At 37.5% G+C, this 24694-nt stretch overlaps 15 protein-coding genes across 15 annotated transcripts; 6 read left to right on the top strand and 9 right to left on the bottom strand. All coding sequences in view use genetic code 12, as the record gives it.

The window, feature by feature from the left end:
* Window positions 1-31: 31 nt before the first annotated feature.
* Window positions 32-1075, bottom strand: SPAPADRAFT_61294 (metallophosphoesterase family protein; the record flags this gene model as incomplete). Its single annotated transcript, XM_007375426.1, has 1 exon — window positions 32-1075. A coding segment is annotated over one exon (847 nt), but the record flags the coding sequence as incomplete, so codon positions are not given.
* On the bottom strand, window positions 1068-1998 carry SPAPADRAFT_61293 (uncharacterized protein; the record flags this gene model as incomplete). The annotated part of the gene is made up of 1 exon (XM_007375425.1): window positions 1068-1998. A coding segment is annotated over one exon (644 nt), but the record flags the coding sequence as incomplete, so codon positions are not given.
* A 1652-nt stretch (window positions 1999-3650) lies between these two features.
* SPAPADRAFT_61292 (uncharacterized protein) lies at window positions 3651-4736 on the bottom strand (the record flags this gene model as incomplete). Its single annotated transcript, XM_007375424.1, has 2 exons — window positions 3651-4123; window positions 4154-4736. Coding segments are annotated over 2 exons (1056 nt in total), but the record flags the coding sequence as incomplete, so codon positions are not given.
* A 1639-nt stretch (window positions 4737-6375) lies between these two features.
* SPAPADRAFT_50783 (leucine-rich repeat domain-containing protein) lies at window positions 6376-7854 on the top strand (the record flags this gene model as incomplete). The annotated part of the gene is made up of 1 exon (XM_007375423.1): window positions 6376-7854. The coding sequence occupies one exon, from the start codon at window positions 6376-6378 to the stop codon at window positions 7852-7854; it is 1479 nt and encodes a 492-aa protein (XP_007375485.1).
* Window positions 7855-8206: 352 nt separating this feature from the next.
* On the bottom strand, window positions 8207-9844 carry SPAPADRAFT_139594 (uncharacterized protein; the record flags this gene model as incomplete). Its single annotated transcript, XM_007375422.1, has 2 exons — window positions 8207-8790; window positions 8842-9844. 2 exons carry the CDS (start codon window positions 9842-9844, stop codon window positions 8207-8209), a joined length of 1587 nt encoding a protein of 528 aa, XP_007375484.1.
* Window positions 9845-9953: 109 nt separating this feature from the next.
* Window positions 9954-10634, bottom strand: SDC1 (Sdc1p; the record flags this gene model as incomplete). Its single annotated transcript, XM_007375421.1, has 1 exon — window positions 9954-10634. One exon carries the CDS (start codon window positions 10544-10546, stop codon window positions 10160-10162), a length of 387 nt encoding a protein of 128 aa, XP_007375483.1.
* A 56-nt stretch (window positions 10635-10690) lies between these two features.
* Window positions 10691-11987, top strand: SPAPADRAFT_61289 (uncharacterized protein; the record flags this gene model as incomplete). The annotated part of the gene is made up of 1 exon (XM_007375420.1): window positions 10691-11987. One exon carries the CDS (start codon window positions 10731-10733, stop codon window positions 11433-11435), a length of 705 nt encoding a protein of 234 aa, XP_007375482.1.
* Window positions 11988-12082: 95 nt separating this feature from the next.
* Window positions 12083-13585, bottom strand: SPAPADRAFT_61288 (uncharacterized protein; the record flags this gene model as incomplete). The annotated part of the gene is made up of 1 exon (XM_007375419.1): window positions 12083-13585. A coding segment is annotated over one exon (829 nt), but the record flags the coding sequence as incomplete, so codon positions are not given.
* Window positions 13586-13789: 204 nt separating this feature from the next.
* SPAPADRAFT_61287 (uncharacterized protein) lies at window positions 13790-14789 on the top strand (the record flags this gene model as incomplete). Its single annotated transcript, XM_007375418.1, has 1 exon — window positions 13790-14789. The coding sequence occupies one exon, from the start codon at window positions 13981-13983 to the stop codon at window positions 14710-14712; it is 732 nt and encodes a 243-aa protein (XP_007375480.1).
* A 77-nt stretch (window positions 14790-14866) lies between these two features.
* SPAPADRAFT_55715 (uncharacterized protein) lies at window positions 14867-15700 on the top strand (the record flags this gene model as incomplete). The annotated part of the gene is made up of 1 exon (XM_007375417.1): window positions 14867-15700. One exon carries the CDS (start codon window positions 14867-14869, stop codon window positions 15698-15700), a length of 834 nt encoding a protein of 277 aa, XP_007375479.1.
* ZCF22 (Zcf22p) lies at window positions 15694-16183 on the bottom strand (the record flags this gene model as incomplete). Its single annotated transcript, XM_007375416.1, has 2 exons — window positions 15694-15863; window positions 15916-16183. The coding sequence occupies 2 exons, from the start codon at window positions 16101-16103 to the stop codon at window positions 15740-15742; spliced, it is 312 nt and encodes a 103-aa protein (XP_007375478.1).
* A 102-nt stretch (window positions 16184-16285) lies between these two features.
* Window positions 16286-17189, bottom strand: SPAPADRAFT_61283 (uncharacterized protein; the record flags this gene model as incomplete). The annotated part of the gene is made up of 1 exon (XM_007375415.1): window positions 16286-17189. One exon carries the CDS (start codon window positions 17171-17173, stop codon window positions 16328-16330), a length of 846 nt encoding a protein of 281 aa, XP_007375477.1.
* Window positions 17190-19532: 2343 nt separating this feature from the next.
* FGR27 (Fgr27p) lies at window positions 19533-22381 on the top strand (the record flags this gene model as incomplete). Its single annotated transcript, XM_007375414.1, has 2 exons — window positions 19533-20259; window positions 20404-22381. The coding sequence occupies 2 exons, from the start codon at window positions 19533-19535 to the stop codon at window positions 22317-22319; spliced, it is 2643 nt and encodes an 880-aa protein (XP_007375476.1).
* A 190-nt stretch (window positions 22382-22571) lies between these two features.
* SPAPADRAFT_61282 (uncharacterized protein) lies at window positions 22572-23762 on the top strand (the record flags this gene model as incomplete). Its single annotated transcript, XM_007375413.1, has 1 exon — window positions 22572-23762. One exon carries the CDS (start codon window positions 22602-22604, stop codon window positions 23715-23717), a length of 1116 nt encoding a protein of 371 aa, XP_007375475.1.
* On the bottom strand, window positions 23706-24673 carry SPAPADRAFT_61281 (uncharacterized protein; the record flags this gene model as incomplete). The annotated part of the gene is made up of 1 exon (XM_007375412.1): window positions 23706-24673. One exon carries the CDS (start codon window positions 24650-24652, stop codon window positions 23753-23755), a length of 900 nt encoding a protein of 299 aa, XP_007375474.1.
* Between the last annotated feature and the right edge of the window lie 21 nt (window positions 24674-24694).

Raw genomic sequence — 24694 nt, 5'->3', positions numbered from 1 at the left:
AAAAAAACAATATGTAGATACATTGTAGTAAAATCATATTTACATATATTAATACATAGTCATATTAAATTGTTATATATATTTAAGTAGAAACCTTGTTGTTTTGAAATATTAATTGATGATCGAATGGTTTCTTCTCAACCTCACCTCTCTTCCAACTTATCAATCTTTCCTTGAGGAAATCCACTTCAAATATTCTCATTTTCCTTTGGTATGAGTTATCCTTAGTAACACCCGAATCACCAGTTATCCCATTATAACATAACCAAATTGAACCCAAATCTTTCCGTTCACCTAATATACAAGCATCATTTTCGTGTTCATGCCCAACGCTAATCACCAGGTATCCACAAGTTAAAGCATCGTCAATAAACTTGGAATTGTTCTCTTTCAATGGATGTTTTTCATGATAAGAACCGACAAGTTTGAATTGACCCTTTGGACGGTATTGTGGGATGGGGTAATGGAAAAAAAGGAGTTTATATGTTGTCATTCCTTTTGCTTTGTGGTTGTTGTTCATCCTGTAGAGGTAGTTTATTTGTGAGTCTTCTATACGCTGATTTTCTGAATCGAGAATTGAAATCAATATTTGCTGACGTGGTGGGTTTACTGGTTGGTTGGTTGGTTCATACCTTAGCATGAGATTCTGGTTGGTGACTCCATGCAAATGGTTGCCTTTATTGTCATAGGAATTGAGACAGTTGGGTAAGGTAGAAATAAAGCGTATAATGGAAGCTTTAATGTCCTTGTAGTTTTGGTAGTGGTCGGCAGTGATATCATCACCAAACGTGAACAAAAACTTGAGGTTGTGATTGAGAATTGGCTGTAGTGACTTCAAAATAACTGATTTATAATCTATAGATCTTGAGATATCGAACAAGTCTCCAGTTATAACCACTAAATCTGGTTTTTCTTCAATTATGGACTCATCAATAAACTTAAGAGTACGCAAATCCAGAGATCGAGCTTCCAGAGTACATTTTCCGTTCTCGTCAGGGGTACATCTACCCAAATCTTGACCAAAATGTAAGTCGGATAATTGCATAATTTTGAATCGGTCTTGAGAACTGATATTTACAAGTTCCAGCTTTTTAATAGTGTCAACCGATTTCTTTTTCTCAAAAAAGTCTTTCTCTTTATCCTGACTAAGTTTAAATACTGACAATATTGGGTGGATAGATTCGTCATTAGACAAATGAAGGGTTGAATGGTGTTCCCTAGAATCAACAAGGTCGTTGGTTCCGAATAATGCTTCTATTGACCTAACCAATGGTAAATCTTTTGGTATTTGTTTGGACATATTTATAACTATTGATCTCTTGTATAGTTTGAGTTCACTAGTTCCCCCTGCAACTTCTTCGTAGTCTTCGTCCTGAGGAACAATATCCAAGTCAACAATTGCTCTGGTTGTCGACTTGATTGGTTGCTTCTTCACTATGACATAATAACTGTACATGGACGTCCTCAGTACCTTTTGAGTGTAATAGTTCAATTGAGGGAGGATTTGTTGGTAACCACCAGGGACCTTACACTTGTAATTATTACATTTCAATATTCTGACATCAGTTATTACATTTGCTATTTTCTGGTTTATTCCTTGGTCTTGTTCATCAGGATAGTCAAGGATTTGTATATCTGGGGGAGTAAATGGTTTTGGCTGTAGAATGTAGACAACCGATGAGAGTAACGCTATTAGGAACAAGGACGAAAAGATTAGTTTCTTGTAATGCCTGTTCATATACATTTTATGATGTTGTCGTTGTTCCAGCATCTTTTGTTGGATATAATGTAGCGGATCGAACGGACCGCGAGTAGGTTGGCGATGTATGGTGGGCAAAGGATTGGATGGGGTAGGCGCAGTATTTGGCTGTAAAAAAGGCGGATCTTAAATCTTTTTGTGGTGGGAGCGTACTAGCTTTTGTATAGGCTAATTCGATTCGAATTTGTCACAAGCTTCCGATCGCTAGTAGTAAGCTAGTAATGTTGAATTACGTGTTTACAAAATTGAAATGGGTTTACCTCCATGAAAATCGCTCGTAATTTATAAAATTTATGGTTTTACAACAAAGCCTTACAAAGAGGTAACAATAACTTACCGCCTTAGCGCGAAACAATCAAAGTTTATTTATAGCTGCAGGGCCGAAAGAGCGCAAAAAAAAAAATCTTCTTAGGTTCTAGACCCTGTGGCATAGCTTTTTAATTGAAATTCATGTGGAGTAAAATCTTACCCGTAAATACTCCCTGAAATTACCACTGTACGGTTATGATACCAAAAGGCTTTAGAAATGTTATTTGACTAGCTTTCTTTCATCTAGAAACAGTAGTCTTTACAATTATTAATGAAAGAACCCGTTTCTAAAATTAACCCTGGTCTTTTTTTTTAACTACAGTCGAGAAACCTGCATGTAGTTCTAGGATCGCAAGGCTTACCTTTTTAAAATTTGGAGCCTATCGTAGACGAAAGTTTCCAAATTTGCTGTGGTGCCAAGCGTTTGACGGCTTGCTCAACAATTTGGCGCAACAATTTGGCGCAACAATTTGGCGAAACAATTAGATACGAAAACTGTCGTAATTACCATTAAGGCCTAATTATTTTGTGTGTAGAGACGAAGCGATGGCAACCCATTATACATAAAATCGCATGTTTTTACATAAAATAAATTACTCATAATGTTCTTTTACATGAACATTAATATTGCATATTCTCCTTATTTAGTACCTTTCAAGGCGTGGCAATACGAGAGAAGCTTCAGGAATGGAAGCACCATGTAAGTTGAGCTAATTTGTATTACCACTTGCTTTACTTGGGTCTAGTTACTACTGTTTTGGTTCTTCCCCTCTCGCTTTTGTCCCTGTTAGGAGAAAAATTAGGGTTACCTAATTGGGGTAATTATAATAAAATAAAAATTTAAAATTACAAAAATAAGTCTCTATACATGTTTGGCTGCAAATGGTATAACTCCGATAGATAGCTAAGGCGGTACAGGTTATACTATCTAAATTACCTAGGCAATATAGGGGAAAGATTACGCGTGAAAAGCGCGATTAATGGAATGTCGAACCATTTTATTGACAGCTAAGGCGTCCTTACCGTTAATTGCTCGCGCATTACACGCGCATTGCTATGCCAACAAATCTTTAAAAATGACAACCGTTTAACTAGATTGGTCTAGATCTACAATTAGCCGAAATAAGCCATAAAAATGTTTCTTTGCGTATCTAACTACTATATTACATATTACTTAATCCTCTGGTTCTGGGCTCTTTCTCTTTTTGTTGAGTCTTCTTTCGAACTCATCTTTGGATTCACCAGCTTTCCATCTTAATTCATAAGCTGGGTGTGATTCTAACAAGAAGTTAGGTTCTGGTCTATCAGAACCGAAAAGTTGTTCTCTAAATGTTAATGGATGGTCAGTTTCAGGGTAATCTTCATGGAAGATACCTCTAGCTTGTAATTCAGGAACCAAGTATTCAACAACATCTTCAAAAGTTCCTGGGTTGATAGCATAAGTAATGTTGAATCCATCAACATCTGATATGTCAACCCATCTTTCAATTTCATCAGCAACTTCTTGAGCAGTACCCCAAAAGACTGGACCTAACCCACCAACAGTGATTTGTTTGGCAATATGTTCTCTGGTCTTTTTAACATTTTCAGGTTCACCAGGAGCCGTCTTGTTCCAAAGTTCCAAGAATGATTTGACTGCATTGGTACCAGTTTCGGTAATGTCATCACCATAATTGTATTTACTGATATCAATACCGGTCCAACCACTGAATAAAGCTTGTGCACCTTCAATATCACCATAACTTTGTAATTCCTTGTATTTTGCTTCAGCTTCTTCGTGAGTGGCACCAATAACTGGGGTGATTAATTGCACGAATTTAATAGAACCTTCAGGACGACCATACTTCTCCTTGGCCAATTTCTTGATTTCAGCAATATTTTTACCTAAAACTTCAGGGGAGAAAGTAGTAATGAATACAGCTTCGGCATTCTTGGCAGCAAATTCTTTACCCAGCTTAGAAGTACCAGCCTGTAAGATAACTGGTAATCTTTGTGGAGAAGGATGGACAATACTAGGACCAGGAACAGTGAAATTCTTACCTTCATGGTTAATTTCTCTAATTTTTTCTGGATTAGTAAAGACACCATCACGTAATTCAACAGCATCATCAGCCCAAGAACTCAAGAATAATTTGTAGATAACTTGGATATATTCTTCAGCTCTGTCGTAACGTTCATCATGAGGAGGTAAGCTTTCACCATTTAATAAGTTACGGGCGGCACTATCCAAGTAACCACTAACAACATTCCAACCAATTCTACCTTTAGTCAAATGGTCTAAAGTAGCCAATCTTCTATTCAAGTGATATGGGGCTTCAGAGATGGTGGAAAAAGTACAACCAAAACTTAACTTTTCAGTAACCGAGGCCATAGCACCCACAAGGGCACTAGGTTCAATGGCTGGGAATTGGGCACCACTGGAAGCAGCTGCAGTTAAGTTTCTTGGTCCGTTGTAAACATCATAAGCACCCAAGACATCAGCAATAAACATGGCATGGAATTTACCCTTTTCAAGTAACTTGGCTAAATAAGTCCAGTATTCCACAGTATCGAAATTTCTAGAGTTATCCTTTGGATGTTTCCAAAGACCGGGACATTGAAGCCCACTGCAACCCATTTCAAAGGCATTTAAAATAAGTTGTTTTTTCTCAGTTTCGGGTTGAGTCATTGTAGTATAGTAGGAAATTTGGGGGTTTTGATTTATTTAATTGATTTTAAACAATTTTTCAAAAATTTAAACAGGGGCACAAGTCATTATTTATATTTTGAAAAATTTATGACAAAGGGAATCATCTCTCGTTCATGTCTGGTTTGTTAATTTTTGCAAAATAATAACAGAAATTGTGGATGCAAAATTGGTACTGGTCACGTGCTTTGATAACAAAGTGCAAACGTTGAACTGATTTGACGGCCGCCACCGGTGTATTGCCGGTGTCACAGCCCGAGAATTTTTTTTTTTGACAAACTGTGGCGTTCAACCCGAATACCAAGAACAATCTAATATTATGATCCCATGATTTATCCAGGAACTAAAAATCAGATGATTTTATAAACGATGCAGTATGATCTCATATCGATCAAATCAAATATTCTTTTTCCTGGTGGTTGTATATCAAATGATCATAGACAGGAACATTCTTGCAAGTGAATCGTACGATATAACCGAAAATCCTAGATGAATTCGGCTCACTTTTTTTGTAGATGATGCTATGGCCACCTGTGAATGCAAAACCTTAAAGAAAACGTATTCACCAATCAATAAACGATCATATTGCATGTCGTAGTTGTAGGACTTTTTTCAGTTGGTTCTTTGTGCCTGGGTTTTCCTGATGATTTTCAATGACAAGAAAACAATTGCATTTTAAGGGGATGTATTACAAACTAGTTGATGACCTAAGAATGTAATAATGTAATTAGCTTATATATAATCTGGAATATCCAGGAGTGTCGTATCACAACCCCTTTGAGTTTTGTTCTTGCAATCTATGCTACGGATTATGCTTCGTATAAGTGTATGATGTGGGGTCGATGGTATTGTATACAGGTATAACGTAGAAGCCTTGACGCGCGTTCCATGCGCGCGAAATTATAATAAAAGTGAGACAATTCAGGTTGGTACTGGTAGTTTGTAGACAAATTGCCCTACCAATTAATAATTCATGATGACAACTCACAGAGAATGGCTTTTTGATATTCCTAATGTCTTCCTGAAGATATCAAAATGGAAACCTTTGACTCATTGAGAAGCTATTTCCTTTACAACTCCAATAGCCAGTAGGTATAAAAGTCAACTAGTAATAGATAAGAAAACAAAGTTTGTTCTGGTTTCAAATTCTAGAATTACAATTTCATTTTTGGTTTTGCTTGGACCATATCACTTGTGCAGAACCAAGGGGATACTCTAAATCATCACTTGCATATATGTATCAACCGGCACTTGAATACTCTGTTTGGTGGAGTTTTCATGTTACTACAAAGAGTTGTGTCTTTTGTATATTAAGTTTAAGTGTATTTGCAGCCAAATATTTTTTTTTCACAGACATCTTCTCTTTGAACATTCATAAATTAATGTTGGTATTTGACACACCAAGAATGGAATAGAAGGATATTATGGGACTGCTGAAACAATATATGTGAATATCTATAGCCTGTAGGGCATTTGGCAGAACTATAAGCTCTTGCTCTTGCTGTTATATGCAGGTACTTTATTTACCTATTGAAAAAAAATTATGATTCATAATTCCTGTTAAAAAAACAAGTGTTTTTCATTTACAAACTACAAGATCAGCTATCATTATTAGTCAAACATGATAATCAGCTATGGTGACTGGCTGTCCTCGTTCCTTGAGCACTATTTTCCCCGTCTTCCTGAAGATATCCAAAACTGCATCTATGAGTTGCTGACAGGTAATGATTTGCTCAATTTATATACACGCTTCCGTAATGCTGCCGTCCATAGTTCATTGTCGAGTTATTACTCTCAAGAAATCCTTTTTATTCCCTGGGGGAGTTCATCTTCTTTCTCCAGACGGATGGATAATAACAAACGAATGTTACCTATAATTCGGAACAACGACGACGTAATTCAATTCATCAATGAGTTTCCCAAAGTAATTCCTAACAGGTTGCACATTCACTGTAATAACTATGGATTTTCGAGTATGCAAGATATTTTGGATATGTATGGCGATAGAATTTATCAAATAAAAGAACTAGAAATAACCTTGGCTGGTTACATCCTTCTTACACCTAACAAATTCAACTATTTGTTATCATTTCCTAACTTGACAACCTTACAGCTTTACAGCACTCGCTGGGAAAAACGATTAGTTAAGAATCTGATTCCCATTAATCATCCCACCCTCAGAAAGCTTGAATTTAGCCAGTTCGTGTATGGCGTTGGGAATGACAATGTGGATTACTATATTGATTGGAGTGGATTTGAATTTCCCCAAAATTTGCAAGAACTTAGTTTGACAGGCATAGCTAATATTTCCACTATAACCATTCCTGAAACAACCACCCATCTCCATTTTAATTGTGCTAAGATTGGTGATATAGTGTCATGTAAGAGTATGCTTGAAAATGTAACTGAGCTCCTGTTAAGATGGTGCAGATTACAAGTTATCGATCTTGATGTTTTACCAGCGGGTTTACGCATATTGGATTTATCATACAATCGCATTGGGCGCATTGTGGGCAATTATAAAAGCGCATTGCCAGAAGACCTTCATACCCTAAAGTTAAATATGTGTACATTGGATGATGTGGTATTAGATCATATAAATGAAAATATAGGATGGCCATCTCAGTTAACCCGACTCGAAATCTCATCAAACAATTTCTCCAAGATTGACATTTTAGAAAAATTACCAGAAACATTGAAAACTTTGTGGTTGTCAAGAAACCATTTAAAATGGGATGAAGGTGAAGTATTGTTTACCTTTCCCCATTTAACTGAGTTGTGCTTACATCGTTGTGGTATTTGTGATTTGCAAAATTTTCAATTTCCTTCTTCGCTCAAGAACTTGACCTTGTGCTTCAACGAAATAGAAAATATACTGTCTTATCAAGGTTGGAATAACCTTGTAAACTTACATACATTAAGCCTTTGCAGATTTTCAAGACAAAATTTGAATGGTTGGATCGTCCTTCCCAACCTTAGAGAACTTCATTTAGCTTATACTGAAAATGACCAGTTAAATAACAAGTTTGGTGTCTCTAGTGAAAATTATAATCTACAGATTATAACCTCAGGGTGTCGCTATTGTAATAGAAACACGTAATAATCATTGTCCCCCTGAAAATTTTGGACTTTTATGCAGTAAAGTTCAACGATTTTGTTTCCCAACCATATTTTACGACCTTAAGTTGTTATAGACGCATATAAAGGTGTGTGAAAAAAAAATCGTTCAAGTTTTTTGGAATGGCAGTCACAGTCAATACTTCTAAAGGCTCCTGGAGGGGAAAAGATGCAAATTGTACAAAGTGGTTTATATTGTGAATTTGAGGGGTGGGATCAATAGAGCTTAATTAATATCCAAACAGCGATCAGGTTTAACAATTATAAACTAGATTATATCTATATACAAAATTTTAGGCATGACATAGAATATATGGACAAGAGTTCTAAACCAATTATAGCCTTTCTTCTTTCAATTCAGTTCCATCATTCTTTAAGATGTTATAACCCCAGAAACCAATAACATTAAGCACACCCACTCTCCAACCATTAAACAATCCCATTTGTTTAACTCTTTCCAAGAAAGTTGAAGGTGTATCTTCATCTTGTTCTGCTTCGTTGACTTTTCCATTAAATTCAACAATCAAGTTCTCTTGAGGATTTTCAATTGTAATTACCTTCATTACATCTTCTGGCTTTGAAGTTAACAAGAAACGTACTTGTTCTTTACGTAACAAATTCTCCACAGGTAATTTAATAAAAAACTCCATAATTAAGGAAATTAAATTGACAAATGTGTAAATGTTTGGCGACGAATAAGAATCAATATTGAACTTGATGAATAAGATATATGGAGCTATTTTGCGGAATATACTTATTGAAAATTGATGCAATATAGTAAGGAAAACAACGGGAGTTGGTGGATGAGACAAGTAATATACGGGGAAATTCCGTATTGATTCTCTTACTGATCTGGTTGATTGAATAGTTTGTTCCACTAATTGTGTGATTTCATCTTCTTGTTCTTTTAAATCACCGACTGAGCTTTCAACCAGTTGAATCTTTTCTTCCTCGTGTATCACTGAAGCACTAAATTGTGTAACCATCAATCTCACTCTGATTAAATCTAATGGTACTAATATCAATCCTGTTAAAACACAAGCAGATACTGAAAGCCACAAGGATTTGAATGGATCATTAGAATGGGTTAAATCAAGGAAAAATGGATCAGGAATACCCAAGAATGGCGAAATAAATCCAGTGATCCATGCTTCAATTGTGTGTGACAAGGTTTGATAAATAAATGAAGCGTTAATACCCCGGAATAATGCAAATGGTCCATCTTTATTTACAATTGCCGACATTATATCCACGGTATGTATAGATTTAGGTTGGATTTTGTTAATTCGTGACCCTGATCTACGTTTACTTTTCTTTTTCTTTCTCACTTCAGAAGTATCGAGAGATTGTCTCGATTGTTCATTTGACCAAACCAGTTGTTCAATATTGCTTTGGAAGTAATCAATCACATCGTCATCTTCTTCTTCTGTAGTATAAGGAGCAGGTGATGAAAACTCACCCATATCTTCAGCCAACAATCTTCTTGATTCAGACAAATCTGGTGTGAGTTTCTTTTCTGGACTTACAAATTCAAACTTCCCCACTTGTAATACCAATCTCACAATTTCCAATGGTTGTGATAACAATACCTTGGTATAATTCTTGATGAAATTCCAAAATAAGTTCTTAAATAATTCTGCCAAGTTATGAAGATCAAAGTATTCATTAAATTCTAAATCGTAAATATAATTCTTGTCCTTAAACATTCCAGCACCACCATGGCTATCACCAGAAAATCCAATTCCAATCCCACCACCAGTTCTTCCTAACGATTTCAGTAATACTCCTGATCCGGATCCTCCTTTATTGATTGCTCGGTCAATAGCGCTAGCAGAAAATTTTGCCGTTATTGGTTTGTTAGTTTGGGTATCTACCAACCCAACTCCGGTCTTGAATATCACGGAATAACCGGCATCAAATGAGTCATGGTCATAATAAGGTCGCAACTGCAGTGCGTTGACCTGTGATGACATATTGTATTGCTTTATTGTGCTAGATGTAGCAAAAGAAGTTTGTAAACTTTATCTGGTGGTTTTTTTTTCTTTTGCCTTTGTATTTTTTTTTACTACCATATTTGTGGACAGGGATCAACACTACAGAATTGAATCTAAACAGGAATAAATATGAATAATTGAATGATTAAACTAGATTAGATAATTCAGAGTTAACTTAAGCTTTCATTAACAGGTTAACCTGGTGTTATAAGTAGAAAGAAAATGTCCCGTTTAACAATTAGCTTTTATACATGCAATTCTATTTAATAATACAAAGTAATATAAATACACTCCTCACTTGCTCAATTCTTCAGATCTATTTATGAGAAACTCACCTAAATAACGCAATGGATCTTCTGGTTTAGCTTGACTGACTTCTTTCAACCCTTCTAGTAAATGTTTTGTTAAATGTTCGTTAAGGTATCGTCTTACAGAAGATCCACCTACTATCTCATGCATAGGTTGTTGGTTTGTCAATGGTGTTGTATCCATTGATGATTCTCTTGATGGTTCTAACTTTGGTCTTCTTTGTTCTTGTTTGACCTGTATGTTGTCAACATCAGGTGTTGTTGTTGTGGTGGTGGTGGTTGCTGTTGCTGAGTTTGCCCCCACGCCATTACTGGTGGTAGCTGTAACCGAAGTTGGTTCTGAGTTATTTGTTTGCTCTATCTCTGAATTCATGAGTGCAAGAGTGCTTCTGATCGTTATAGGTCAACACTTGGTTGTTTCGTTTTGGTTTTATCTCCCAGATGGTACTGGCGATTTGTATGACTGTGAAATTCTGACACCCAGAAAAAAAAACACAAGAAGTTGTGATCATTTGCCAACCGATTTACTAAAGGCGTTGCCAACATACACTTGGAAAATGGACCCATTTAACGAAGTTAGAGACGATGCATGGAAAGCTATAGCTGTTTTAGAAGAAATAATAGGTCAACGAAGATCCCAACCAGCCTCAGCTGACGTTTCTGCACTCTCGCAAGATTTCGATAACAACTACCAAGAACTTCTAGAAATATATGAAGATTTACAGCAGGCTATAGCTATAAGTGAGTCACAACCACAGCGATTCAATCTCTCACCACAAGAGCTTCTGAAGAGGAAACATATCCTTGTTGATCTAGACCGAAGAGCTAGTGAGTTGAAATCACAGTGGGATAATGTCAATTCCAAGTTACGAGCTGTGACTACCATGTCCAACAGAATAAGTCAAGATGGTAATATGATCTCTGAGAATCCCTTTGCTGACGCTGCTGGTGAAGGGTCAGGAATGACACATTTCCAAGAACAACAAATGATCCAAGAACAAGACTTACAATTGGACAGCATTCATGTGACAATGCAGAACTTAAATCAACAAGCTCAAATAATGGGGAATGAATTAGAAGACCAAGGATTTATGTTAGATGATTTAGATTATGAAATAGACAATGTTGACAATAAGTTGCAACGAGGTATGAAAAGAATCAACATCTTCTTAGAAAGAAATAAAGAAACTGCCAGTAATTGGTGCATAGGAATCTTAGTAGTGGTACTATGTGTATTATTGGTGATTTTGATCATAGCATAATTATTTAGAGTAATAGAAAATCTACAATATTACCAAATACTCATATTCTTATAGGTGCTATGTAAGATCTTACCAAATACAATTAAACCCTGGAAGTTGATGATTGAGAATTCTATCCTGGTAATCCATTAATCCTTGATAAGACATTCAAGTGAAATACTTTTGTTCTGCTGTCTTGTATGGGGAACGGTAATGAAATCATCATCAACAAAGTTGAAAATAATTTCAAACACAAAATAAACCTTTTCAGGTTCCTTGAAGTTCAGTATACGCACCTGGTATTTCTTTAATAAACTTATATGACTTTTGATAAAGGACAAATTAGGCCAGGGATAGTCGAGATCAATTTTGTTTTCTGGATAATACTAAAATTATTAAGTAGTAGAATTCTATAAGATCAACATAGTATTCAAGCAGCTTGATCTGATACATCAACAAGTAGAGAACTGCTTGGGTATTGATAGGTTTCTTTGGGTCAATCTTTTCCATGTTGGCTTTTGATTAGGTTTGTAGATACATTTTATAGAGTTGAGGGTTGTCAAATTTAAGAGTAACATAAGCCAAGAACAAACCAATCTCCTCACTAGAAATGTTTGTCCCTTTTCTCGGATGATGATTTACAAATCTTGAGATTCAATGGAAATCGATGAGGTGTCAATTGCACTCTAAGCGTAGTGTACGGGGTTGTTGAAGAAGGAGCTGAATACGTTATTGTAACAACATCTTTTTGGTTAGAATTTTATACGAATATGAAATGAAATGAATTTCGTATTTGGGTAACACTTTATCCAAGTGTTTCTGCCATGCTGAGACAGGTATCATGTTATAGAATTCGTTATATACGGCCTGAAAGCCAACTATACCTTTTAAATATTAAATTCTTTACATATTCACCTACTAACAAAATTCACTAGAGAAATAATTGAAAGACAATAATTTACATAAACTCACATCAACCATCCAAAGCATAGCCAAGATCAACATTTTCAAACTCCTTAGCCAATATCATCAATTTTTCCTTCAACATAGCCAAGTTTTCATTATCTGTTTGTAAACGAGGTAGCCATTCAGCAACACCATGTTGAAGAATACCCTTGGCTCTGAATTTTCCTAGTTCGACATTTCCATACGAACCGTGGAGAGTAATTCTCTTATTCTTGGCGATATAGGAAGCACGGTGTAAGATGTTGTTGTTGTAAAAAGCAAGATCACCAGGATGTAATTCAACTACCAACTGGTTAGTGATATATTCCTTTCTTTTCAGTTCATTGACTGTCTTGTCACGCTCTTCTTCTGTTCTCAACCGTTTATGTGATCCAGGCACGACAATTAAACAACTATCGTCAGTCAATGCCAAATTGAATTGAGCTCCAGCATAAGGGTTCACCAACAATTCTTCAGCTTCTTGTTCAGGAGAAACCTCTGGTTTAATTGTATCTCTATGCCAATCCAAATCAAAATCAGTTAATGGGTTAATTAACATATTTAATAACTCCATAGATAATCCTGACTTTTCAACTTGTAAGATATCTTCAACAACGTTCAACATTTTCTCATCAGCATAAAGGTCGTGGAATGGACGTAACAATTCATTTAAATCGGGATGTAACAATCCAGAAACTCCCCATATATCAGGACTAAAGTTCTTGGGCCATGGTGGGAATTGCTTGCCACGGGTTCTCACATGGGGCCAATTACCTTCTCGAGCATACTGGACAAGATTTTCAGAAGCTTGCAAATATTTGGTAATTTCTTCTGGATTAAGGAATCCACGAATTACTGTGAACCCTTGATCTTCGATTTCGTCGTGGTATTTATGAGGAAGGACTGTTGGCATGTTATTTGTGCTTTGTTTGAGCAAGAATCATCTAAAAACTTGTACTTCCATCACGTATTTATATCGATCCAATTACGTAGATAGCATTAGTATTTTCAACGGCGATATCAGAGTTTTGTGGGGCTTTTTTTTCTCGGTTACACCCATTGTTAACTGAAAATGTAACATGAACTGAACCTGGGGGAATCAACACAGAATACTCATGAAGGGTAAATATAACCGAAGGTCTGGTAAGTTCGGATCGAATTAAAAGCTATGGTTATGTCATAAGTTGATTTTTTTTTAGCCCTAGAGCAATGTATGTACAGCGCGTTTAATTAATTGTAACCAGGCAACATTGATTGTTGTCGGCGCATATTCCCTGTCTGTATTTACGTTCGGAAATGAAACACTTCTAGTTGTTACTTCTACTCTGCAACAGTATTCCTGTACATATTTAGGTTGAATTGTGCATTAAACAATCACTAGTACATGTGGAGAGGGGGGGGGGGTGGAATGATTTTTTTAGGGATAAAAATTACGGCAAGGAACTGATAATAACTGGGAAAATTCCACAACTAAAGGAATCTAATTCTTCTAGGCTATTCTTTCCATCAAACATCAATTATGGCAGGTAAGGAATTCAAAGCGTCAATTCGGAAAGTCACAGATAATGCTGTGACGGTTTCCTGTCCCTTTAGTGTACTCTGTTTCAATTTTGGTGCCAGGATGTCAATTTTGAATTACGATGGCAACCTTGTGATTTGGTCTCCATTGGAATATCATGAAGAGACATTCACTAAAGCTGTAAACTTACTAGTTGGAGAAGGTAGTTCATATCAAGTAAAATATGTGATTGCCATTAACAATGAACACAATTTATACGCGCATCAATACAAAGAAAAGTTTGGGGCCAAGATTATTGCCTGTGACAAGGCTAAATTGAAAAACAACGTCGAAGTAGACCATAAAGTGACAGAATCACTTTTGGACATGGTAATTCGTGGTGATCTCTGGCAAGAGAAATTGGGGATCTCTGATTATTATTTTAAGGACAATTTGGAAATGATTTGTATGAAGAGTCACGTTACCAACGATGTTGAATTATTTGAGAAAAATACTCATACGTTGTATGTCGGAGACTTGATTATCAATTTAGGAGCTCCAGGTACAACCACAGGTCAAGTTGAATTAGAGCAATATAGTGAAGCCACCGGGTACTATAAGGGGTATAATCCTCACGGGTGGTTGTCGTTCCCTACGAGATATCTTCAACCACGGAGTGCTGTGGGAAGCTATCTAGCTAATTATTTCGCCCAAACGAAATCTCCTGAAGGTGCTGAGTCAATTCGAACAATATGTCAATGGGATTTTAGCAAAATAGTTGTAACCCATGGCAATGTCATTGAAAAGGAAGGTAAAGATGATTTTAAGAAGTTGTTCTCTAGTGTATTTACATAAATAGGCTTATTTGTATATAATCCATTGTTTCCCCATTCACGTGACTCGTATTTCTGCGAAAGAACCCCTTGTACATGAAATTGTGAAGGGCTCAGTGTGTGTCCATGGGAAAATAAACACCACTTTCTTCCTGTAGTACTAGCGCTCAATCGCAATGGGATATCCAGAACTTTTAAAAGTAGTGACCAAGAAACTTTCTGACAACATAGTCACCGTGTCATGTCCATTCAGTTTACTCAATAAGCTCAATATTGGGGCAAGAATGACAATTTTCCATTACGATGGAGATGTGATTGTTTGGTCACCTTTGCCATACAACAAAGAAATCTTAAACAATGCCATCAAGGAATTGACTAATGAAGAATACACTATTAAATATGTTATAGTTGTGAACACTCCCCATAACATGTGTGCATCAGAGTATAAACGACAAATTCCTGGTATTAAATTGGTTGCCCCTGCACCAACTAAAGTTGATGTTGACATCGACATTAAACTAGGACACGACAATGCTCTCAAGATTATTAAGGATGAGATGTGGACTAGTGAATTAGGTATCACTGATCAATCCTTTATTAAAAACCTTGAATTGGTTTATAACTCTTACCATAAGAATAGGGAGTTGCACTTGTTTGAAAAAAATGCCAAGACTTTGTTTGTAGGAGATCTTCTTTTCAATTTGGGAATACATGGAACAACCACCGGTACTCATACTTTAGAGCAATATTGTCCTGAAGTTGGCTATGAAAAGGGGTTTAATCCTCATAGCTGGTGGTCATTTCCTACAAGATACATGCAACCATTTAGTATTATTGGAAGATATTTAATGAATGATCTGCAAAACATCAAAAAGTACCCTGAAGAAACCAAGAAAACTTTAAAGTTGTTGAATTCTTGGGATTTTAAAGAAATTGTCGTTCTTCATGGTGACGTGATCAAGAATGGTAAAGAGGCATTTGCTAGTATTTTCGGTAGTAGTTTGAATTAGCTTTGTATATTACAATATATAACTTTTTTGCTATTGATTTTATTTTGTGGAATCTACACTAGGAGATTCTGACATTCGTTCTTGTACGTGTTTGGGCCAAGTGCATTCCAAGTGTCGATATTGACAAGCATAACAAATGGGCATGGTCTCGTCACACTTCTTTCTACAACAATAGTTAGTGATTGTTCTAATGAAAACAAAATTCTGGGACTTACCTTCTCTTTCGACAGTTTAAACATCCATCCTTGCTTCTAAACCTGGTCTTGACTATATTATTCAACTTTATAGGTTTCTGTTCAAAGCCGTTTTTTTCATCCTTCGCAGCAATCAAGTATTCTGGTTTCAACGACGGATTCTTCCTCTTGGTTTTGGAAAGTGACTTGGCATCAAGAACTGAAAACATCGGTGATCATTGGAATAGCCTGGACTTCTACAAGTTGTGACGGCCAACTTTCAAGGCAATGGTTTAAGGTTGTTATCTATATGTGGAAAAGCGGGCGGGAATTTCCTATTTCGGATAAAAGCGCAAACTATCAGCGGAAAATATTTCTATTTTCAACTATAGCGAATCTGACATATTAATATTACATCATAACTTGTTTATTAATATCGTGCTACTCTACACACCTACAAGAAATCACCATTCAAGTATATTTCCATCTCCAAATCAGGCTGGAATTCAGTATACAAAGTTTCAGGGTCAGCATCTTTGTACTCACAATATTCTGCTACTTTATCCTCGATAATCTTGAGCGATTCACCCGGTAACAACGCAGCTTGTGCACTTAATTGCACCTGACAACTCTTTTCTAACAATGTGAACAAATACGCTGCGGCGTCAACGGTGCCACCTACGGTTAAAAGTCCGTGGTTTTGTAAAATCGCAGCTTTACCATCCCCAATTGCCTTGGCAATTTTGATCCCTTCTGCTGCCTCTAATGCAACCCCACCAAAATCACTAAACACAGAATGACTCTTGTAGAATGCGCACACGTCTTGGTTGATCATGTCTAATTCCTTACCCATGGCCGACCATGCCTTACCGTATGTTGAATGGGTATGGCATGCAGCATTAACATCAGGTCTCTCCTTGTGTAATGCACTATGAATGGCAAACCCAGCCGCATTAATAGGTGCTTGGTTTCCATCAGGCAACACATTCCCGTCTTCGTCCACATGAACCATATCGCTAGCTTTGAGAAGTCCAAAGTGTTTGCCCAAGGGGTTGATCCAGAAGGTGTCGGGGTCGATGGGATCACGGATAGATATGTGTCCTGCTGTTCCTTCGGTATATCCCTTACGAGCAAACACTCTGAATGCACCGGCCATATGTTGCAAGGCCCATTTACGTTCTTCTGATTTGTCGGTAAATTTGGGGAGGGCATATGGGTGCTTTCCTCCTTTGGCGATGTTGTGGGTACCACGAGTACCTAGGTCATATGTGGATGTAGTGTCAGCTGTTGTTGGCGACATTGTGTATAGTTTGTATGGCTTCTGTATGAAAAAAAATGATGAACTATTTGTTCAGTTTTATATGTAGATGGTTTCCATTCCCAATGAGGTTATAGGCGAATTGCTGCGATAAAAGAAATTTTCTAAACAGGAAATTGCCGATAGATTTGATAAGTTATACGCAGGATTTTTCAGCTTACAATGTAGCACCATCGCCAATATTGCTCGAAGGAGAGTCGTCGCTTTTGCGAAATCGTACTATTTAGGCCATCCTTATCGGAAGGGCGGCAGAATGGTGGGGAGTGGTATCAGCAAGTTTGACAAAGGATCATAACCGAAACAAAAAGTGTCGAATCGTTGCAATAATTAGGATTTTGTTTGTGAAATTCAGAACCCCGAGACTAAGCTAACTTGGTTTTTTGAACGTGAATAATATCTTATTCTGAGATTTGATATCCTTTAAGTTATAGAGAGATAGAGTCTGTCCCTAAGGGTTGGTATCTGATTTAACGTTTTTGTTTTGGTCACATCTCCACTCAAAGTTCTTGGTTTTATTATGTGACCTGCGATATCTGGAAATATTAAAGACCATAGTATTACATCATCTTGACAGGCCGTCACTTGCTTACAGTAACAAACGTTTGATGAGTTTTGTCTTGTTCACGCTGATTATAAAGGATCTGAAGCAATTCACGATAATTTCAAGGTAATTATTTTCAGCAACCATAATTCACATCTGAAATCTTTCTCATCGTTTTGAACTGGAATTGAAATGGTATCTAATTCTCGTTTATCGTTCGGAATCATGTGAATCTTGATACTTTGGATCTGTAAGTGATCTGTTGCTAACCTACCAAGTTCGTGAAAGAGATTTAACTAACATACATCGCGAAATTGACGTCGAAGCACGTCATATATCCTAAACTTAGGTTACTCGAGATCATAACCATACTGCACCCCGTATCTATGACTCGTGGACACATATCCGTAGAAGACTCTTATCACAATTATTTTTTAAATCGCAATTTGACACTTCCGGCATTTACGGGTGGAGATGAATTTCTGTAATATTTTAACAAGACCGTGCGCATGTATCTCCCCAATAAGGCTGGTAGGGTGCATTTACGGTGATTATAATTATATTATGTAAACGATATAATTGCTGAGAGACTCTAGGGTTGGAATTAACTTAAAACAAAGACATGGAAGGTAGTTTGGTAGTTCATTTCGCGACGTGTGAAACGAGCTGCAATGGGGTGGTTTGGGAAATCTTCTACGGAACCGTTTACTATGCAAAGCGACTAAAAGTTTTTCTTTTTGTGATATTAAAATACTACAATAACCCGTCGTGCATTTGTGGTGAAGTAAGCTTCTAGAATTTCTGATCCAATGATGGCGATGGGATAAATTTCACCCCGGTTACATCATAAATACCCAAGCCCTGGGATCTAGCGGCACTTTCACTCTGCAATTCACACACACGCACACCCCTCCCCCTCCATCGTGTAAATTATTATTAAGTTATTTTTGAATGATATCTCTCATTACATATTATTCACGAATCGATGGATAAATTTCTATTTTCCACATGTGGGTTAACTACTTTATTTAGACGGGTTTAGTTTATTTTATTTGGTCCATTTAGCCCGAGAAATTCGAGACTCAACAAGATAATGGCAGATCGTTTCAAATTATTTTCTACTGAGCCACTAACAAAGACCAAACCTGTGGTGAAATTAGATTTCCACGCCAAGGACAATTGAGAATTTAGATTGTAATTATAAATCTGGACCGCCGAAGTATGTATAGGGTGCTACCCTATACAATAAACTAAAAGTCTGCTAACTTTTTCTCGGTTATAATTGCACTCCTGTTTCTGTTAAACCTGCTCCTGATTATAATTAACGCTTTGTTGTTATTGGTGGGTTTGCCCTGTCAAAAACAATACGAGAAAATATCACAACAAGGGGACCTGCACAGTTTTGCCTTGATAGCAAATGTGAATATTTTTTAGTCAGATTTTTTTTTGTTTTCCTGAAAAAAAAATAAAAAAAAAAAGCAAAAAAAAAAAAGGAAAAAGAAAAAAGGGAATTTGCTGACAAACTTTTGGGTAAGATAATAACCCTTGGATAATAAAAATCACTTATAACTTCCCACCCCGCTTCCTTCAGTGCCCCCTTTCTTAGTGATATAACTTGATTAAAATAAATAAAATTATGCCAATATAACCAAAACGGTTTCAGATAATTTTGGCATTTTGTTTTTCTTGTTTGTTAGCGCTGTTTGACCATATACAAATCTGTCAACCATTAGAGTTTAACCGTTTTTACGTGACCATTTTCATAACCGTTTTCACAACCATACAAGTTACACCGCTATAATGATCTCAAAAGCTCCAGTTAGAAAGAGAATCAGAAGACTCCCCCCTGAAAAGAGACAAAAGGTTTCCACTGCCTGTGATTCATGTAAACGTAGAAAGTTTAAATGCACAGGGCAAACCCCCTGTGACGTATGTGTAAGAAAGGGAACAGAATGTACATACACTATTATCGATAAACGTTCCTTGAAGAGTGAACGCATGGCCAAGAAAAAGTTGGAAGAGGAAAATCAATACCGTCGACAGTCCATTGAACTGGATGAACAGGACGATCCATTTAGAAAACAACTGTTTCTGGATACGTCCCTGATTCAAATATCCCCTTCAAATATGTCCAATGTGTCACCTCCACATGTATCACCTCCGCAAGTATCACCTCCTCCTCCTCCACACATGGCCCAGCAAATCATGCAACAACAACCACAATATCTTTCACAGGTTTCACCATCACTACCTCCTCCTCCACCTCAACAGTACCAACCACAGCCATACCAACAACCTTATGCTCCTCAATATGCACCACAATATCCACCTCAACAATACGCACAATACCCCCAGCAATATCCCCCACATCATCAACAACAACAATACCCACCTCAGGTTCCAGTAGGCTATCAACAACCTCCACCACCACCTCCAATGCAACCACATCTTCAACAAGCCCACCAATCATTACCACCACAACCCTTGTATGATTCCAGACAACCAAGTCAGCAAATATCCCCAACCAGTATCTCTGACATGCAAGAAACGGTTTCTGGAGTCAGCAAACAACAATACAGCGATCAACCACATTCCACCGAGTTATACCTGCAAATTAAACTGGCGGGTCAAACTCCGGCTGGCAACCCTGGTCTTATTCCCCTCCAATCAGAAAATCCTCATGGTATTTTGACCCCAGAAACCACTCCAAACTCAAACTACAACGGCAATGGACACTATATTCCTAAATCTTTACAACCATTATTGTCGTTCCCCTTGGATAACGAAGAGGATACCCCTCCACCGGAAGAAGATGAAGACATGACCAAGAAGAAATCAGGTGACAAGAAGAAGGACGGTATCTCCAACCAATCTGGAAAATCTGCAATTTTATTAGTGGACAAGTCGAATACATTCAGATATATGGGAGAGACCAGTCCATTGTCTTTGTTGTATGAAGCAAGAAATATCTTTGTCCAATATGTCGGAAAGACCAAGCTTACCGAAGACCTTCGTGGATGTCCTGTGATTGACAAGCCGGCACCTATTAGAAATAGGGTGTCTATTCAATTACCTCCAGTAGAAGAGCGTGATTTGTACATTAACAATTTTAAGTGGAATATCAATGATACATTTTTCATTTTCGATATGGATAGGTTTTATAAGGAGATTGTCGAGGTGGTTTATCGCGATCCAATGAATGAACATAACAAGGCGGTTTTGATTATCTTGTACTTTGTCTTGGCTATTGGTGCGACTTATAGTGATTTCAGTAATGGTGATCCAGAAGCAATTAAAGGTGCTGCTTATTTCGATAGTGGATTGAACTTGTTGAAGGATGTTGTTGAAGATTCCGAGATTTGGGTTGTAATCAGTCACTACTTGCAATTTCACTATTACCAGTCAATTTTAAAGAAGTCTACTGCGTGGATACATTTAAATCTTGCCATTAAGTATGCTCAATCTATTGGATTGCATCGAAGTTTTGTCAATGAACAATTCTCTAAGAAGTCGTTTGAGACGGAGTATAGAAAGAGATTGTTTAGAAGTCTTTATTCTTCGGACAGAATCAGTTCGGTGTTTATTGGAAGACCATTGTCTATCAATGATTACGATTGGGATGATCCTACCCGATTCAAAAGCTCGAACTTGCCATTAACTGCGTTGGACTTCAATTCCAAGTGTCAAATTGAACTCACCAAGATATGTACCTTGATTGGTCGTATTGTCAGTAATTTCTATCGTGATAGAATAATTGACATAAATCGAACCAGAAACTTGGCCATTGAATTAAAGATGTGGTCCAAGAACCTTGATCCTGATTTATCCATTGAGAATATCTTGAAACCTACTGAAATACCCGATAATGAAGCTCATGGAAACACGCAGATTTTGTTGATGACGCACTTGTTGCAGTTGTATGCCGTTATGTTGTTGAGTCGACCATTCTTTATGTACGAGGCTGTGTCGGCCATTAATGCCGAGTTGAAGGATACCATCAAGGATAAAGAGTTGGTCAAGGACTTCCGCCAGGCTGCTACCAAGAGTTCCATCTTGGCAATCAAATTGATGAACCACTACATAAATACTGCTTTCAAGGACTGTAAGCGTATGGAGTGTTATATTATCATCACTTGCTGTTTCTACTCGTCCATTATGATCAGTATTACTATTCTTTCTGGTGGTTTTGAGCATGAAGGGTATTCCGAAAGTGATTTGATTGACTTGTTAAAGAGTGCCAAGTATGTCTTGAACCACTTCTCCAAATGCAACAAGGGTGCATTAAGATATGCGGAAATCAGCACCGATATGATTGACGCTTTGGTGCATAGACACGACAAGGGTGGCAAAGCCAAGCACGACACCGATAGTGAGAATGAGAGTGTTGATAGTGAAGAGCTCGACTATAGAGTGCTCAATGACTACAATTTCATTGATGACCCCAATAACAATATGCAGTCGTTGATTGAATTCCAGCAGTTTTTCGTACCGCAGGAGATTGCGCCTACTGGTGGATCCGTTGATGTGAATACTACCATGCCTTATGACTATGGTAATTATGAGTTGTTCTTTGGTGACAAGTATTAAGATTAGGACCTTTTAGTTTTTTATGGATGTTGTTTATTTTGTTTTATTATATATATATATATATTATTTTATTTCTTTTATAATCTTTTTATATCGTTGATTTTAGTTATTCAATTCGATAGGTCGATTTATACTGTTGCTTGTAGTTGCCTGATGATGAGAGTCTCTCGTTGTGGTGGGTTTCCTTGCCACGGCACAAAACCGAAAAACGCCAAAGAAAAAGAAAATACGATTTAGGGAATCATTGAAATCAACCCACATTGTTGACGAGCCAAAGTAACCATGCGATTACTCAGACTACTGTTTCTAGCTGTGTTGATTCGGCTTGCGGTTGGATCACCAGGAGATGACTTGGATGATTTCCAGCATTGTATTGAGCAATGTCGTCAACTGACTTGCCAAGAGGGCCATGTTCACTATTACAACCGGGCTTGGCTGTTTGTGGAGATGCCGCTTCCCTTGCATCTCCAACTCTTGGGATGGACGTGTGATCTGAATTGCGACTATCAGTGTCAGAGGATAATAACCCAGGAGAGGAAGGATAGAAACGAGGAGGTGTACCAGTTCCATGGCAAATGGCCCTTTCTTCGCGTGTTTGGGATTCAGGAGTTGTTCAGTGTGTTGATGTCGCTTGGAAACTTATTTGTGGCGTATTTGGGATTTAGAAAGTTGTGGAGCTGTGTCACCAATACGAAATTGGGCAGTTTGCGATTTCAGTTTGTCAATGCGTTAGTGTTGAATGTGGTTACCATGTTTGCGTGGATATTTTCGACCGTGTTTCACATCCGTGATTTCTTGGTCACGGAACATTTGGATTACTATTTCGCTGGATTGACTGTCTTGACGGGGTTTCATGCTGTTGGAGCTCGAGTGTTTTCCTTGTATCGCCCAGATCGTGTGCTTTTACGGTGGTCGTTCACCATTGGATGTATCTCGGCCTATATGTACCACATCCATAGGCTAATCACAGACTGGTCATATACGTACAACATGAGAGCAAATATATTTATTGGTGTTTGGCAAAATGTGTTTTTTGCATTGTTGTGCTACACGCTTTACTCGAAGTATTACTGGTTGGAACAATCCGAAGAGAAGAATTTATGTCATTTGAACTATATCCATTTCAAACAAGTCATATTACCAAGTTTCTACTCCAGCAGTCCCAAATTATACTCGTTATATCCGTTGTTGCTATGCACTATAGTTGCCCTTGGTATGTCGCTTGAAATATTCGACTTCCCGCCATTCTTTTACGATTTGATCGATGCCCACAGCTTATGGCATCTAGTGACAATAATTCCCGCATACATGGGCTGGTATGATTGGATCATCTGGGATATCTCGGAGAATGTCATTGGAGAACTAGTTGAACTTGAAACAAAGAAGAAGAAGGAATAATCGTGTATTTTTATATACATATATAGTTAATGTATCTAATCGCTCATATCATCTTCAGGAGGGACGTATGGTGGAGGCTTGAAGAACTCTTGATCTTTCTCGACAAAGCTCTTGAATGCTTCCTTGTCGTCTACATACTGGTATAAATATTCCAATTCTAAATCGTGGACTTGTCTTCCTAACATCACCAACGAATGTAATGGTTCGCCTGAGTCGTACTCGCTCAATTCTTTCAAGGTACCGGCTTTGAACTTTTGGCTAGGGGAACCTAATCTGGAGATTGCCACACATGGGGTATCTGGAGTATAAGCTTGTTCTTGTCTCTTTTCTTCAATTTCCAATAATTGACTAGCAGCAGTGGCGATGTCCATGTATCTTGGTGGTTCATAGATCAATCTTCCTCTGGCCATGTTCTCGATACTCTGTTCCTTGACTTTAATATCCAACAATAACAACGTGTGTAACCCGATCTTTCTGTTTTCCATGACTTTATCATAGAACGAGTCAGGCTTCCATGTTTCAGTGAAGAACACTAAGGAGACAGTTTGTCCAAACTTGTACAATTGTAACCCACAGGCACCCACAGCGTTCATCACCGAAGCATTGTGGATACATTCAACGGGGATGTTCAATTCCCTAGCTCTGATGATCAAGTCGGTGTGGGTAGTGGCGCCAAATGGGTCCCCCACTACTAAGAAGGCAATGTCGTCTTCTTGAGCACCGTCCAAGATTTGGTCGGCGCCAGTCTCGACGAGTTCTCGGTCAGCGAGGATCACTTCCCTGCCGTAAAATTTTTCAAGTGATTGTTGGTCTGCCGCCATCAATATGGAAGTGTATGCTTCCAAGTAGACCCTCTTACATTTCTTGACAGTTTCTAACCCACGCACGGTGATGTCAGACTCGTAAGATAATCCTAACCCAATTAAGTATAACATGTTGTTTGCACCTTTATCAGTATATTCTAGTTAATTTTTTTT

This window comes from Spathaspora passalidarum (assembly GCF_000223485.1).
Source record: "Spathaspora passalidarum NRRL Y-27907 unplaced genomic scaffold SPAPAscaffold_4, whole genome shotgun sequence".
Taxonomy (NCBI): domain Eukaryota; kingdom Fungi; phylum Ascomycota; class Pichiomycetes; order Serinales; family Debaryomycetaceae; genus Spathaspora; species Spathaspora passalidarum.
The sequence above is the reverse complement of the archived record's forward strand: the minus strand, read 5'-3'. Positions and strand labels throughout refer to the sequence as shown.